General features: G+C 40.3%; 1 protein-coding gene across 3 annotated transcripts in view; it reads left to right on the top strand.

Annotated features, from left to right (window-relative positions):
- prkcz (protein kinase C, zeta) overlaps positions 1-16,074 on the top strand; it is a 135,541-nt gene that overhangs the window by 89,661 nt on the left and 29,806 nt on the right. For all 3 annotated transcript variants that reach the window (XM_074643133.1, XM_074643135.1, XM_074643134.1), the window contains 5 exons: positions 7,160-7,257; positions 8,512-8,598; positions 10,859-10,994; positions 11,200-11,287; positions 11,627-11,746. In XM_074643133.1, the coding sequence (XP_074499234.1) occupies positions 7,160-7,257; positions 8,512-8,598; positions 10,859-10,994; positions 11,200-11,287; positions 11,627-11,746 (529 nt within the window). The remainder of the gene's footprint in view (positions 1-7,159; positions 7,258-8,511; positions 8,599-10,858; positions 10,995-11,199; positions 11,288-11,626; positions 11,747-16,074) is intronic.

The raw sequence follows: 16,074 nt of genomic DNA, 5'->3' as shown, positions 1-16,074 counted from the left end.
TATCACACTTAGTTTGGAAAGATATGCTTTTGCATAATTTTGGTGAATTTTTAATGAAAAAAATATTCAATAACTTCACTGTTATAAAGTGTAGTGCCACCAAAATTATGCAAAATCATATTTTTCCAAACTAAATGTTGTAGTACAACCATGAGGAGATCATTGATGTGTGAAGTAATTTTGATGGTACTACTACTACTAATACTGAAGTTATCGAATATTATTCTCTTTTCGGCGTTGCACTTTGTAGACGGTCCCTGACCACTCGTCTCACAGTCGGCTCCACATAGAGACCAATGTTATGTGTCCAGCTCGGAGGACGGCTTGTTGTGATTAAAATGAGAGTGTAGTTCGTTGTCTACCTTACTACGGTTAGAAAGAGCCGTCGTTTGTGTTTTAACAATGTTTCTGTTATGAGTTATTGATCAAGGAAGTTTGAATCTGTCAATATCTTTCCAACTTTACTGAAGTCAATGAGTTGACTGTCAGGAATGATTGGAGGAAGTGCACTATGAGGTAACTCAAGTTAGTAACTCAAGGGCACGAGTTACTAACTTGAGGAAACGACTTACTAACTTGAGGGAACGACTTACTAACTTGAGGGGACGACTTACTAACCTGAGGGAATGACTTACTAACTTGAGGGAACAACTTACTAACTTGAGGGAACAACTTACTAATTTGAGGGAACAACTTACTAACTTGTGGGAACGACTTACTAACTTCAGGGAACAATTTACTAACTTGATGGAACGAGTTACTAACTTGAGGGAACGTCTTACTAACCTGAGGGAATGACTTACTAACTTGAGGGAACGACTTACTAACTTGAGGGAACAACTTACTAACTTGAGGGAACAACTTACTAATTTGAGGGAACAACTTACTAACTTGTGGGAACGACTTACTAACTTCAGGGAACAACTTACTAACTTGATGGAACGACTTACTAACTTGAGGGAACGAGTCACTAACTTGAGGGAACTAGTTAATATAATTTTCTCCTAGGGGTCTAGGGGGGCTCCATAGCAGGAGATTTTTTTGTTGTTGTCAGGATGAGTTAAAGTGTTTGTTGTTGTAATACTCATTTTGACCACAAGAGACTGAAGTACAACAACACTACTATTGGGTTAAATGTGTTTCGTGGATGTAGAGATGAATTTTAAATACTTTTTGCATACACACATACTGTATAATACAATACGTTTTCAGTATATGTTGTATAGAGGACTGCTGGTTTTGGATTCTGAATACGGTCTATTTAATTGCTTTGACCTTGCATTCCAAATGTGAATCTGTCCCTGATTAGCTGGTCAGGATGAGAAGCAGCAGGACTTTGGGGGTCCCGGAGGCATGCAGGGGCCAAGAACTGCTGGACTATGTAACAGGTCTGAGAGCGTTAATGAGCGATGAAGGATAATGTGATGGATACAAGTTGGAAAGGGAGAGGGGAGATTGAACAGTGACAGATGGAGAGATGGAAAGCTGGAATGAGTAAAAGGGAGTGAAGAAGACTGAGTCAGAGACTGTATAGGAGCTTCTGAAAGGAGTGAGCTAAAAGGGAATCAGACAAATGGGGGGGTGGGGGGAACACAAGTGGCAGAGAGCTTATGAATTGGAAAAGGGGCTCAGGAGGAAGCAAGAATACGTGAGTGGGTGACTCACTGGAGAAGATGAAATCTCGATATAACATCCTTTTTGCAGTGATGAATCATCAGATGAACACATCGTTAAATTAATTTCAAAAAGTGTAAGTCTGCATAATACTCCTAAAGCAGGAAATATGCAGACATACATACCTTTCACATTTATTATTAATTACTGGCAAAGTACAAATTTTTTCCCACATTTTCGCAAGTGAGAGAATTATTTTTTGTCATTAGAAAAATATCGATATCAGTCTCATGTCTATGTATTAAGTACAGAGCTGGAGTCAGGACATGGTAAGCATAGCTTAGAATAAAGACTTGAAGCAGGTAGAAATAGCTAGCCTGGCTCTGTCCAAAACTCAATAATATGCCTACTAACACCTTTAATAAAACTCACTTAATAACATATTGTATCTTATTTGTTTTAAGTTGAACACAAACAGAAATGTAAAAACAGCAATTTGTGGAACTATTTTTTGTCGAACAACTGTTAATCCATTTGCCCACTCCTTCTTGGTGGATGGAGGCAGTGAGTGCATGCAGTGTCTCTAGCTATAGCACAAGTTGCCACATACAGTCAGTGAGTTGAGACTTTGGTTTTGGTCCCCGTGCAGACATGATGGCACCAACCTAACAACCTCACCGTGACAACAAAACTCCAGGCATGCACCTCGTTGCTTTTCATCAAGAAGTCGTAGCTCCGTAACATATTTGTTATGAAAGAAATTGTTTTTACATTTCTGTTTGTGTACGGATCCACTAAACAAGACTTAACATGTTGATGATTATTTTTGAACCACTGTGTTACTCTGATATTACATTTATTGCTCTGACAGTCAGTCAATAGTCAGTTGAATTGAAGGCCAGATGATTCAAAGCTTATCAGTTGATCATTGTTCCTGTGTAAAGCATAGTCTGTGAATTTAGGTGCACAACTTCTATTGGACTTTCTTTAAACTCATTGAGTGCTGTTTCCTCAATAGTGATACTACCAATCCTGAAATATACAAGACCGCACTTCACTTCTGTTATTTTATTTTCCACAAAAGGCTTCATGAAAGAAATCAAATCACGTTTGATTATTGCACTCTGAAGAAGAGCAACATCAAAAACGTTTGTTAAAGGATAAAGTCTGTCGTTTTTCAACCTGGACCCTATTTTCCCATGTTTTTGTGTCTGACTGACTAATAGGGACAACGATTTCTGAAAATGGTTCAGTATTGCGGTAGATCGCTGTAGACGGCAGCTGCTCACGGGCTGCTCACGGGCTGCAATATGGTGCCATTGGGGCAAGCTGGCACTGTCATTTACTTCCACTAATGGTGCTTGTTTTTGCCATGACAGGCTCTGATTGTTATTATAAGTGTCTGACATTATGGAAAGAGTCTGAAATCTGGCGAGGTGACGTGTTGTCTGAAGACAACGCTGGAATAGTGGAATACATCCACGGTGAAAACGTGAGTGTCAGCCGGGTAGTGTTTGGAGTACAGATAGCGTAGCTTTGTGTTATCTAAAAGATTTTCAATGTCATGGCTGAATATTGAGAGGATTTCCACAATGTGGATGAGGTCTTTGAACTCGATAAACGCCCTTATTTATTTGAGACAGAGTATACGGATATTCAGATTTTACAATGAGACTTCTCCTTGAGCGGGACTTGGACACTATAACAAAGATCAAGCTAAAGGAAAGAAAAAGGCTTTATTTCTCTGTAGGGTCCTTTCTATAATGTTGTCAGACACTTATAATAACAATCTGAGCCTATCGGTGGTGAAAACAAGTTGACGCTGCTCACCTGCCCTCACAGCTCGTATAGCAGCATGTTACAACGTGCTCAATACTGGACCAATTACAAAAACTGTTGTCTCCATTAGTCACTTGGACACAAAAACATGGGAAAATAGGTTGAAAAATACTGAAGTTATCCTTTAAATAAAATTGCCTTTTAATCACTGGTGTTGTAAATCATACAGTCTGTATAAAATGATCTGAAGATCTGTTGCACCTCTGCCCACTTCACTACGGGAATATAGGCAAGGCAAGGTCATTTATTCAGCACAATTCATATACTTGACTAGTTACAATTCGTTTTGCATAATCTGCACATTTAAAACGAATTAAAAACAAAAGAATTAAAGACAAAGTTGAGAGGGATTAGTGCTGCATCCTGTGGACTTTGCTGTGTTTGTTTTGTATAAGTCCACTAGATGGCGATATTGCTCAACATATAACTCCTGAAAACACCGAAACCACTGGTCTCGTAGCCAGATGAAGGATCACTGTCCAGAGCTACTGCATCATCCAACATCTGCACAATAAGCTTCATGTCTCCACTTCTCTCATCAACTTATAATATTCTTTTCTTTTCCACACATAAACACTTTATACTAAAAATCCAATGATTGAATCCCAATTTTTTTGTGTGACAGCTGATGAAGAAAACAAATTAGACTCTATAAGACAGATGCAATTTAACCCTAATAAAGAGGAGTTAAGGAAACCATTGAATAATGTTGTAATGTTGTGATTGGACATTCATTTATTCATGGCTCTATTCATGCGCATTAGTTTAATAATTCATCTCTTTAGTAGTCTATTGCCTGACATCAAAGGAAGCTTGTAAGAGCTCTCACAGACAGACTACAAACTACTGAAGAGCTGAGATGACCTATACGAGAAGTGTTGTCATGGCATATTCTGCATAATTATAAATTCCTCAAGTAATAATGAGTTGACCAGAAGGAATTTGGTATCTAGTGCAGCACAATATGGGGCCTCTATTGATGTCATAAATTAACCGTATGGTGTTGGAGCACAGCATGGGGAACTCAAAATGTAGACACATTCTGTTTCGGATCACATAAAACATTAACCATCATCAACTTAATGGCACTTTAAATCAGCATAAAACATCCCCGCCTCAGGCTAAACTCTCACAGCTCTCTATAACTGAAGTATGAACAATTAAAACCACAGCTGACTGATAACAATGATGGAAAAAAATATTTTTGAATAAAGATACTATAGTCCTGTAATTCAGAAAGGGTTCTTGCTTTGACTGACGGACAACTGTTGAAGGTAACTTCTTTATTGTTGTTGCACTTAAAGGTCCCACATTGTAAAAAGTGAGATTATCAGGTATTTTACATTATAAAGCAGGTTTAAGTGCTATGAAAATCCTGTTTAACTAATAATAATAGTTACAGAACATACAATCATACTATTGTTTTGTTATTATTTCCTGCTGATGAAATAAAGCGATGTGTGGGTTTCAAATTTAGTTGACAGATTACTGATACTGTTGACTGATTAAACTCTTTAAACCCAGAAATGCAGAAATGCATGATTATTCAGGCAAAAAAGTCTTAAAGGTTCCATATTGTAAAAAGTTAGATTTTCCGGTCTTTTACATTATAAAGCAGGTTTGAGTGCTTTATAAATACTCTTGAACTATCAAAATGCTGAATATACGGAGAAACACACACAGCCCGTATTCAGAAATTGCACGTTTGAAACAAGCCGTTAGGATTTCTGTCCATTTGTGATGTCACAAATATACAATATTTAGACCATTACACGGTTTTAAACATAAACATTCTAAATGTGTCCCAGTTTATATCCTGTTGCAGTGTATGTAAATGACATCAGCTGACAGGAAGTAAACATGGACCCACACCGTTGCCTAGCAACGCAATTCTGTTGAAATGCACTAAAACGGAGCATTTCAGACAGAAAGGGAAATACAGGTATATTCAGGCAGACAGTTTGAGGAAAATAAGTATTTTTTAACATTACAGCATGTAAATATGTTCTAGTAGAAACGTTCTAGTGTTCTAGTATGAACCTGAAAATGAGCACGATATGGGACCTTTAACTTGTAAAATTAGATTCCTGTGGCAGCTGCGTGCGTGATCCCAACAATTCCAATAACTCCGGAGTGTTTGAAAGTCCAAAAGCAAAATGTTTATTGAAAGAAAAACAGATGTAATCGCTTCCAAAATTCATAGCATGCTTTTGTTTAACGAAAAATCCTGCATTTAACCATATTTGTCTGCTTTTTACCTTTTGAAACAAAAACATTTTCACTCCCGCTTGCCACTTCTACCTATCCACAGTGCTACACCATAGCCAGATGTTTCGCTGCTGCTGGCATAGCTGATTTGCTCCGTCTTCCGCCGACTCTTAATGCACCACGCCGAAGCACTGGAGACAGTTTTTATAGATGGCTCGTTCTTTTTACTGATCCATGCTTCTGAAGTGTTCCTATATCCTTCAGAAAACTTTTCCTTTGTCATAGACAGACTAATCTCCTCTGCATCTGTAGTCAGTGAAGAGGAAGTGTGAGTAGTCTTGTTTTCGCTCTCTTCCAGTGATGTGCTTCCTTACTTATGAACAGACCCAGAGTCTAGGCCACGCCTTGGCTCCTTACATTTGTGGACTAGGTGTTTGAGTAGTCCCTTCACCTTGAGAATCCAAGCTACTGCTCTCTTGAGCGTACGTAGAATCAATAGCTGGTCGATTGGGTCTTCTCCACTTGTCACAACTGTGACTAATGCACTTGTTTTTATTGCTGGGTTCCCAGCATCTACTTTACTGGTGTCATCTGGCATTTTGGGCCATTCTGTTTTTGACTAGTTATCACTAGAACAACAAGATTCCTTTATTGTCACTATACAGAGTACAGCGATATTTGAAGCAGTCCTGATGGTGCAACATAACAGACAGTATACCTGTTGACAGGTGCTAGTTCAATCCATTATTTCCATCCTGCTGTTCTGATCACCCCTTAAAATAATCTATTGTCTCTGTAGATGATCCTTGAACTTCCTGCTCTCCTCCTTAAAGGTTATCAGCGTAGCTGGATGAATCTTCCCATGTTTCACATCGGAGCTCCTCAGACTTCCTCTTACTGTACAAAATCTGGCTTTTTTTTTTTTTAGTCATATCTGTAGTTTCATTCCACGAACCTCCATCGTACCCTCACAATGTCTTCTTCTACCATGTACCTTTTGCATTCTCACAATCCTTGCCCTGTTGCCCGATGTAGTCACACACGGCAACTCAACTCTCTGAGCATTGTCCGCCTCTGGTTCTGCTTGGAGTTTGTATTGAAACAGCTCCTCAAACAGTGAAGACATGTAACTTGGAGGATCGGAGCCTTTTCCATCAGTTCACCGTTGCTAGATAGATAGATAGATAGATAGATAGATAGATAGATAGATAGATAGATAGATAGATAGATAGATAGATAGATAGATAGATAGATAGATAGATACTGTAGATAGACTAACTGGTGGTTCAAGGTCTTAACAGGAACAGGAACTAAACAGCCTCAGAATAATCCCGAGTGTGAGGATACTTCTCAAGACAGACTACATTTTTATCTGGGGCGTGGTGTTTCTCCCTCTGTCTGTTTAACCACAGAAAGAGAAATTCTATTGATCAGACAAATTGATTGTTAATACATTATCTTTCCTTCATGCCGTCTCTGTCTCCGTCTGTCTCTCCAGGATATTGACTGGGTACAGACAGAGAAGCATGTGTTTGAGCAGGCGTCCACCAATCCATTCTTAGTCGGCCTCCACTCCTGTTTCCAGACAGAAAGTCGGTAAGATCACGATAAGGCTGACACTCATACTGCATTTAAAGCCGATACGTTTCAGTTGCAGCTCATGTTACCTGGCAGTACTTTTCAGTAATATGAAATATTACTTTCTAATGATGGTCTGTTCTTCATTAAAGGATAAGGCTGGTGTATTGATTATCATTTCATGCAAATTCATTGTAGTTCTCTAAGTCCAAATACATATAAGAGCCTTCCTTTTTTATCCATATTTGATTTGTGTGGTGATCTTTTCAAAAGCATGCCCAAAATGATTCAAACACATAAACAAGCCATACCATACAATGAGCATTAAACATACAGCGGACATGGCAGTTATAGTTTATTCCTGTCAGCTCGTCAAACAATGTAAACACTGAACCTGACCATGATCAGTAGAGTCTGCATGAGATTGAAAATGCAGTTGTGGCCATTTTTCATCTAAATGAAACAAAAAGGTTTGTGTCCCCTAAATACAGAGAATACATCCTCATGTCATTTCTTTTTAATTATTTTTTTTAATGTAATTTGAGCTCTATGGCACAGAGGTATAAACTACCGTATATCAGGCCAAAAAGACACTACATGTTTGTAGGTAAATTCACTGTTGGTTTTAGTCTCTTCAGTAGATTTGTTGGGAAAATTCAAAACAAAAGATGAACTAATGTCAGCCTTTATAGCTGCAGTTGGTAACTTATATAAAAATAACTTTGCTCAAACTGTCACTACATCGTGACAGTAGTATATAAGACAGAGAATAATAATAATAATAGTAATAATAGAGACTGCTTGCAAATGCCATCAGGAGTACAGGAGGACACAGACGAACCAGATTTTTTTCCACAGATTATTTGTCTCATGTACTGCTGTCATGATATTGTGACAGTTTGAGCAAATATGATAAAAAGTTATGTTTCTTCATAGTTACCAACTATAGCTTACTGCCCTGTAGCATTCAACAGGGACTTTAATAGTCAACATGTAGCATTTCTGTAGGTAGAAATGTATTTAAATGGAGGATATGCCTTCTCAGATTGATTTAAATCAAAGTGACAAGCAGACATAGCACATGTACTATTTTATATGTGATATCCTTGTGACATTTCATAAATACATTTTTTTTTACCTGCAGTATATGTCATTATGTATATCTTTTTATTTTTCACTTTTTAAAAAAACAACTATCTAGTGTTAACATTTCTCTGTTAAACAGCATCAGTGGTGTACTGATGGATTTTCTCGTCATGCTCTGGTTTCCAGGTTATTTCTTGTGATTGAATATGTGAACGGCGGGGACTTGATGTTTCATATGCAACGACAACGAAAGCTCCCCGAAGAACATGCAAGGTAAACATCCTGTTCATGTATAGATGCTACCAGCTGGTCTGCATCAGTGTGTTACTTCCACATGGACAATTAAATGTTTCTTAACTTAAATGTACAGGTAGCATTTTTAAACATATGAAGTGAAGTGGCTTTATCTTTTGGCATTTGTCAAATGCTGTACTGTAATTAAAAAAAATATCAGGACCAAGTTGATTTACTGCAGTGAGGCCGCCAGGACGTATGCTACATGACCACAGGATGACATAGAAGTGGGTGAATTTACGATTGAACTTTGGTTAAGTTGACGTGGCCATAGTCAGCTAGCCACACAGGAAACACATCTATGCAATTGGCAACTATTTAGTGTTGGACTGATTGAACCTCCTTTGTATTTCACAAAATGTTATGTGAAGTACAGGGTTTGTGTAATTCTGTAGTTTTGGTTAGAACATAATCCATCTGTTTCATAATAGCATCTTGTGTTTTGCAGTGTAGGACTACAGCTGTAGTGTGTGTGCTTAGTTGAAGATGCTTTTGTATGCACCTTCTTTGCACTAACATATTCTAAATCTAAAATGTAAGAAGTACTCCTTACGCTTAATGGGATGCTATAGCAGCTCTTCACGGACGTGGCAACGCTGCCAAAATCCAACTTAACACTTATTTTTCCACCTCTGAGAAATATAATGAGCACCCATAATTCATTGTGCCTGTGTACTTGCGGGGCATTCCAACCGCGGCTCTGATAAATGCTGGATCAAAGGCTGGGTAATTTAGAGAGGCACCGTTGGGCCCCTATCGGCCCCTGCAATCTGTATTCTGGAGACAGTGGCTGTACATATGCAAAGCAGCATGTTAATCACTCATAATGATTGTACATATTCATGAGCAGCGCTCTTAAAGAGAGCCCTGCCGCATTCCCCCGCGCAGTGGGGGAGGCGGGCCGGTGGGCGATGGATGGTGCTGCTGATAGGACGCAGCTTCTATCAGTCTGATGCCAGCAATGAAACAACGGCGTACAATGGAGGCTGTCACAGTGAAAAACGTGGGGGAGCGATGTGGGATTTGTGAGTTCTCTGTCAAACATCTCCCCGCTACAGTCTTTCCCTCAGTGTTTGACAATCATGGTTTGCAGCAGGCAGACTGTTAATGAAGGCTTATCTCCTAGAGACAGAATACACACTACCTACACACGGGAGAGGAAATGCTACTGACTCACCAAAGACGCACATCAAGTACATCCAATCAGGGTTTTAAGGGTTATGTTTGCTGTAAATATGTCTATGTTCAACATAAGGAGAATAATCTTATGCTACATTTACCACTGCATGGTACGGCTACTCAACTCAACTCGCTTCTTTTTTGTTGAGGGTTGGTGTTGGAGTTCCATCACAGGGTTAAAACACTGCAGACCACTGATAGGTCAGACAGAATTGTTACCAGCGCGACACGGGACATCCTGCACAAACCTTCCATTTTTAAATAGCTAAGCTACCGTCAATAGCAACCACAATTTTTATATTCACTCAACCCAGAGTTTTAAAAAAATGTCAGCCTGCAAAACTACATCATACACTACGTCGTCCACTACGTCGTATGCCGTCCACTACGCCGTCCACTGCGCCGTACACTGCGCCGTCCACTGCGCCGTACACTACGCCGTACACTACGTCGTATGCAGTCCACTACGCCGTCCACTACGCCGTCCACTACGCCATCCACTATGCCGTCCACTACACCTTCCACTACACCTTCCACTATGTCGTACGCCGTACACTACGCGTCCACTACGCGTCCACTACGCTGTCCACTACGCCGTACACTACGTCGTACGCTGTATACTACGTCATATGCCGTACACTACGTCGTACACTACGCCGTACACTACGCCGTACACTACGCCGTTCACTACGCCGTCCACTACGCCGTTCACTACGCCGTCCACTACGCCGTTCACTACGCCGTCCACTACGCCGTCCACTACGTCGTCCACCACGCCGTCCACCACGCCGTCCACCACGCCGTCCACCACGCCGTCCACTACGCCGTCCACTACGCCGTCGGTGGAGTTTAAAACTTATTTTGCAGTTCAATCACTGTTTAACTCTGTGACTTAATTAATGACCATTGTGAGTGTGATGGTCATACGTATGAGAGCAACACAACATGTGCGACGACCACTACTACTAATAGATGTTGGTGTTGTCTTGTGTACAAGAGGAAATCTTTGGCCTGATGTTGGCACTAGAGGACAGCTCAGACACATCGTTCTCCTTCACAGATTTTATGCTGCTGAAATCTGTATCGCTCTGAACTTCCTGCATGAAAAGGGCATCATCTACCGAGACCTGAAGCTGGACAATGTTCTCTTGGATCACGAGGGACACATCAAGCTCACAGACTACGGCATGTGCAAGGTAAGACCCGCATTGATTTTTGACAGTCGACTGTGTGGACGGCTGGCGTAGGGTTATCAATAATGCAGTAGATCAGTATTGACTGGAAATACTAACGGGGCCTCTGTCTTTTGTTTTTTTTGTCTACCATTTCATGTTCTCGCACATCATATCCTTTATCTTTTATTACTTCAACCACTTCCTCTTCTTCCTTCAACTCCCTCAGGAGGGGATCAGACCAGGTGACACTACTAGTACCTTCTGTGGTACACCCAACTACATTGCACCTGAGATCCTCAGAGGAGAGGACTACGGTGAGTACAGGAGTCACAGTTCATGTCCAAACGTTGATCCCAAAACATATTTTTGTTTCTAAGCTATTAATGGTGAAGCTTTAAATTTGAATGAAACGGCATTGAAGGATGGACTAAAATCATGCACCACACCACCTAAACTGCACCAGGCAACATGTGTAGCCTCAGTGCCAGTGCATATACATAGAGAACGTTTTCCACTAGTGACCAAACCAGCTTCAGTTTCTGATTTATTCTTTATAAGATGGGAGGAATTTGAGTCTTTGGGTCTTTCGTGCCACACATACAGTACTTTATATCTGAAGGAATATCTTGTTTTATTGTTGTGTGCCCTCCCAGGCTTCAGCGTGGACTGGTGGGCTCTGGGCGTGCTGATGTTTGAGATGATGGCTGGGAGGTCCCCATTTGACATTATCACCGACAATCCTGACATGAACACGGAGGAGTACCTCTTTCAAGGTGAGGCAGAGAATTTAAAAGTACATAGGGTTTATATCTGTGATTCCCCTTTCACACTGGGGTGTAAAGACCATTTCAACCAATATAACAAATAGTGTATACTGGACAACATCGTCAACCCTGCCTTTAATGTGAGTCTCTGAATTTCTAATTTAGCACCTTCAACCCCGTCATAAGATATGCTACAGAAAATTGCAGATGGATATTTAATATCCAGGAATTTGCATTATAGACCCTACCGCTGACTATCCCAATTTAGCACACTGACCTACGTGGTCCAGCCATATACGAGGTTTCAACCTAGTCTCGTATTGCCCTCCAGCCATACTATACTGTTTACTCAGGAGGCATGTTCCCAGCTTCTTACTACATCCTCTATGGTTTAAAGGGAACAGGAGTATAGAGGGATAGTGGGAAATCAAATATGAATATTGAGAGCACATGGCAGGCTGTTTGGTGCCATTTAAACAAAAACATGTTAATTTAACCCTTTGTGATGCATAACTAATATTGTAAGAGGGTAAAAAAATAGATTCCATGTAATGGAATAACAATCAGCTCTGGGCTGTTAAGGATTTATGTTTGTGCAAATCCAGGCTTAGATGGTTCTGGTATGCTTCATTAACATGGAGGGATCTCAGAAACAGGGCTCATTTTTATTTCTCTCAAATGTTAATTAGTTGTAGTTTTCTGTAGTTTCTTAATCCACTCTTTTTTTTTTTTTTGTCTGTGACATCATTTGGCATTTGGAGTAAACTTATTGTTATATTGACATTAACGATAGACAGTAGAGTGAAAGCCTGATACGGCTGCGGGAAATAATAGTTACAGAACATACAATCATACTATTGTTTTGTTATTATTTCCTGCTGATGAAATAAAGCGATGTGTGGGTTTCAAATTTAGTTGACAGATTACTGATACTGTTGACTGATTAAACTCTTTAAACCCCATTGGATGAAATGCAGAAATGCATGATTATTCAGGCAAAAAAGTCTTAAAGGTCCCATATTGTAAAAAGTTAGATTTTCCGGTCTTTTACATTATAAAGCAGGTTTGAGTGCTTTATAAATACTCTTGAACTATCAAAATGCTGAATATACGGAGAAACACACACAGCCCGTATTCAGAAATTGCACGTTTGAAACAAGCCGTTAGGATTTCTGTCCATTTGTGATGTCACAAATATACAATATTTAGACCATTACACGGTTTTAAACGTAAACATTCTAAATGTGTCCTAGTTTATTTCCTGTTGCAGTGTATGTAAATAACATCAGCTGACAGGAAGTAAACGTAGACCCAAACTGTTGCCTAGCAACGCAATTCCGTTGCAATTCCATTGAAATGCACTAAAACGGAGCGTTTCAGACAGAGGGTAAATACAGGTATATTCAGGTAGACACTATGAAAATAAAGTGTTTTTTGAACATTACAGCATGTATACATGTTCTAGTAGAAACACAAAATACAAGTATGAACCTGAAAATGAGCACGATATGGGACCTTTAAAGGGTAACACAACTGTAACAGTTGGCTGTTGTCTACGTGGATCTTACCTCCAATACATGCTGTTAAAGTATGTGTGTGTGAGCAAGAGAAAGGGTTAATATTTGAGAATTCATGTAACGATGTACTGCTGCATGCACATGCTCTAATGCATGCTCCCACACCCCTCATGAACTGTGCAGAATCTGGCAGTACATCATGGCCTCTACAGATTTAGGGTGCATGTGTGGAAGATTTCAGCATTTTTCTTTCCGTTAGTTTGCTTTATTTGCAGCTAAGGGCATTTTCATTTGAACTGAGATGTGCCGGATAACCACACTGAGACACATACAGTTTTATGAGCATGTTTTCTGCTGTTGTAACATTGTTTCATCATTATGATTTTAACGGTATCAGGAGACGGATGTAGAAATGTGATGGACGGCATTTACTTAAGCCTCGTCTAACAAAAGGAGCTGAGGGGAAATGAACAAAGTCTGGACTGATGCTTACGTTTGGTTTGATGTGCTGCTACCCTTTTTGTGAAGCGTAGACTGTAATGTAGAACGATGTAGCATTATGTGATCACCTATATGTTTCTAAAGACGAGGTGTTGAGGTGTTTGCTGCTATCACTGAAACTTAGCGGAGCCAGAAAGAAATATCTTTAATATCTTCCTAATGATTTTCAACTACATGTTGAATACACACACAGAAAGTGTGAAATGAAGTGCTGACTTTTGTTGAATCCCCCCCCCCCCCCCCCCCCCACAGAGAATTCTGGTTGATAAAATTAAACTAAACTAAAACAAAAAACAGAAAAGTTGTTCAACGCTATGTGTCATCATCCAGTAATGCACTGGGTCGGCCAATGGCACACATCCCCGGTGGATTCCTTTGAATTTACTTTGCCGTAATAAATTCACAGAGTTGTGAGTCCTTCCTCGTAACATTATACATCACTGTGCGTCTGATGAGGCCACGGTCCTTGCTCTGTGCAAAAATCTGCCAATGCCATTGACGCTCAAAAGCAGCAGCACTTTCATCACATTCGCTCCTTGAATTTGCCTTCAGCTTCTGTACTCCTTCTTTATAATTCTTCTGTCTGAATGGTGTCTGCGTGTGCTGCAGGTGTCAAATGGTAAAGAAATTATAATTGGGCGCATAGACATGTAAAAATCTCTACAGATCTACACAAAGTAGGTAGGGTGTTCAACCACATGAATGTCTCTAAGTGACTTTCTGTGCACACGTACCTAAGGCTGGAACATACTGTATTCTTCTGGCTGCAAGCAAACATGAATGAGGGTCACTTGTTGACCTTAGCGGGATGTTTCTTTTTATACTATTGATCATAATCTTTTTAGTTTTTTCCTTTTATGTGTTTCGAAACGGCTTTTTTGACGCTTCCACATTGATGGGATTTATGAGGTGTGTGCGTCCGTTCATCTACACACCTCTGCGACCTGCGGTTACCTATAACACCCTACTCGGTGTGATCACACCCTCAGGGTAGAGGAACCTGTATAATATCCGTCCTATTTGCATTTGTGTTCCTCGAGCCATATGGTATCCTTACATAGCACACCCCCTTCTCTCACACAGCCACCCACACACAGTCCTCTACAACGGAAATTCCTCCATACTACGGTAGCCTCGTGTGACGCATTATGTCTCTGCTGTGACTGTCAGGAGCATAGCGTGGCGCCACGGCTAGCATCTGCCACCAGTACCATCCTCCTGGCGGTCTTACTGGTTTAGAGCAGCAGGTTTCGAGATGAATTCCTGCCAACGGAAACCAACTCTTTCACTATAGGAGCCACCCAGCCATATGCCACCTAGCTAGACCCGGTGCCAGGCCCTGCTTTGGGTATCAGGGCTCCACATGCCAACCCCAGAGCTTTAGACAGACAGACAGCTGGCAAACATTTGATTCAGTGGGGGAACCAGCCACAAGGTGGTATTCACGTTATAATGTGTACCGTTTTAATAACTGGAATATATTGGAGGGAAAAAAATGGTTTAAAGGTCATTCTTGACCTTGAAAACCGTAGTTTGACCGAAAACTTACTATCTTTTTCCAGAGCTTTCAAACAATGTCTCAAAGTCCTCATCAGGGTGATACTGATACAACAGTATCATAAGCTAGAATTGGCCGAATCAATATTCTGTTACATTAATGCCTATTTCTCTCCTCAAATGTTCTCAGAATCATCTTGTAGTGTACTGTTTAGCTATAAAATTAGAAAGTTTGTGGCCCGGCAGCCATGTTGAGATCTGTTGAGGAAATACCAAGCACCGCCCACCAGCCGGAGAACAGCCAATAGGAACGCTCTCTCTCTCTCTCTGAAATGACCTGTGATTGGCCAAAGTCTTCCGTCACGGGCTAGATTTTTTAAAGCCTGAAAACAGAGCCAAGAGGAGGAGCAGAAGTCTAGTTCCTCTCAGAACACTTCAATTACAATATGCTGAAAGGTTATTATGGAATTTTTGCATAATGATGCCAAAAACTTGTTGCTTACTGAAGCTTTAACTACATAACAAACCCAAACCACGTGCCAAACTCATGTTATGGAGAATCGTGTCATATTTGAACTGCATCTTTACTACAAACAGCACTGTGTGAATTCTGTTGTTGGGGTACTTTTTCTTTTTCTCAGCGATAGTAGTGTCTGCAGACCTTTCCTCACAGGCTGCACACAGCTTAAACAACCTCCACGGAGACGCCTGTAGAATACAACTTCATTGTCCACCCGAGTAGAACTCAATCACTAATGCACAACAGCAGCAAGAACTTGTAACATATAGAACAAAATGCGGTAACAATATACCACTGAGACG

The sequence above is a fragment of the Sebastes fasciatus genome, chromosome 8 (assembly GCF_043250625.1).
Source record: "Sebastes fasciatus isolate fSebFas1 chromosome 8, fSebFas1.pri, whole genome shotgun sequence".
Taxonomy (NCBI): domain Eukaryota; kingdom Metazoa; phylum Chordata; class Actinopteri; order Perciformes; family Sebastidae; genus Sebastes; species Sebastes fasciatus.
The sequence above is the reverse complement of the archived record's forward strand: the minus strand, read 5'-3'. Positions and strand labels throughout refer to the sequence as shown.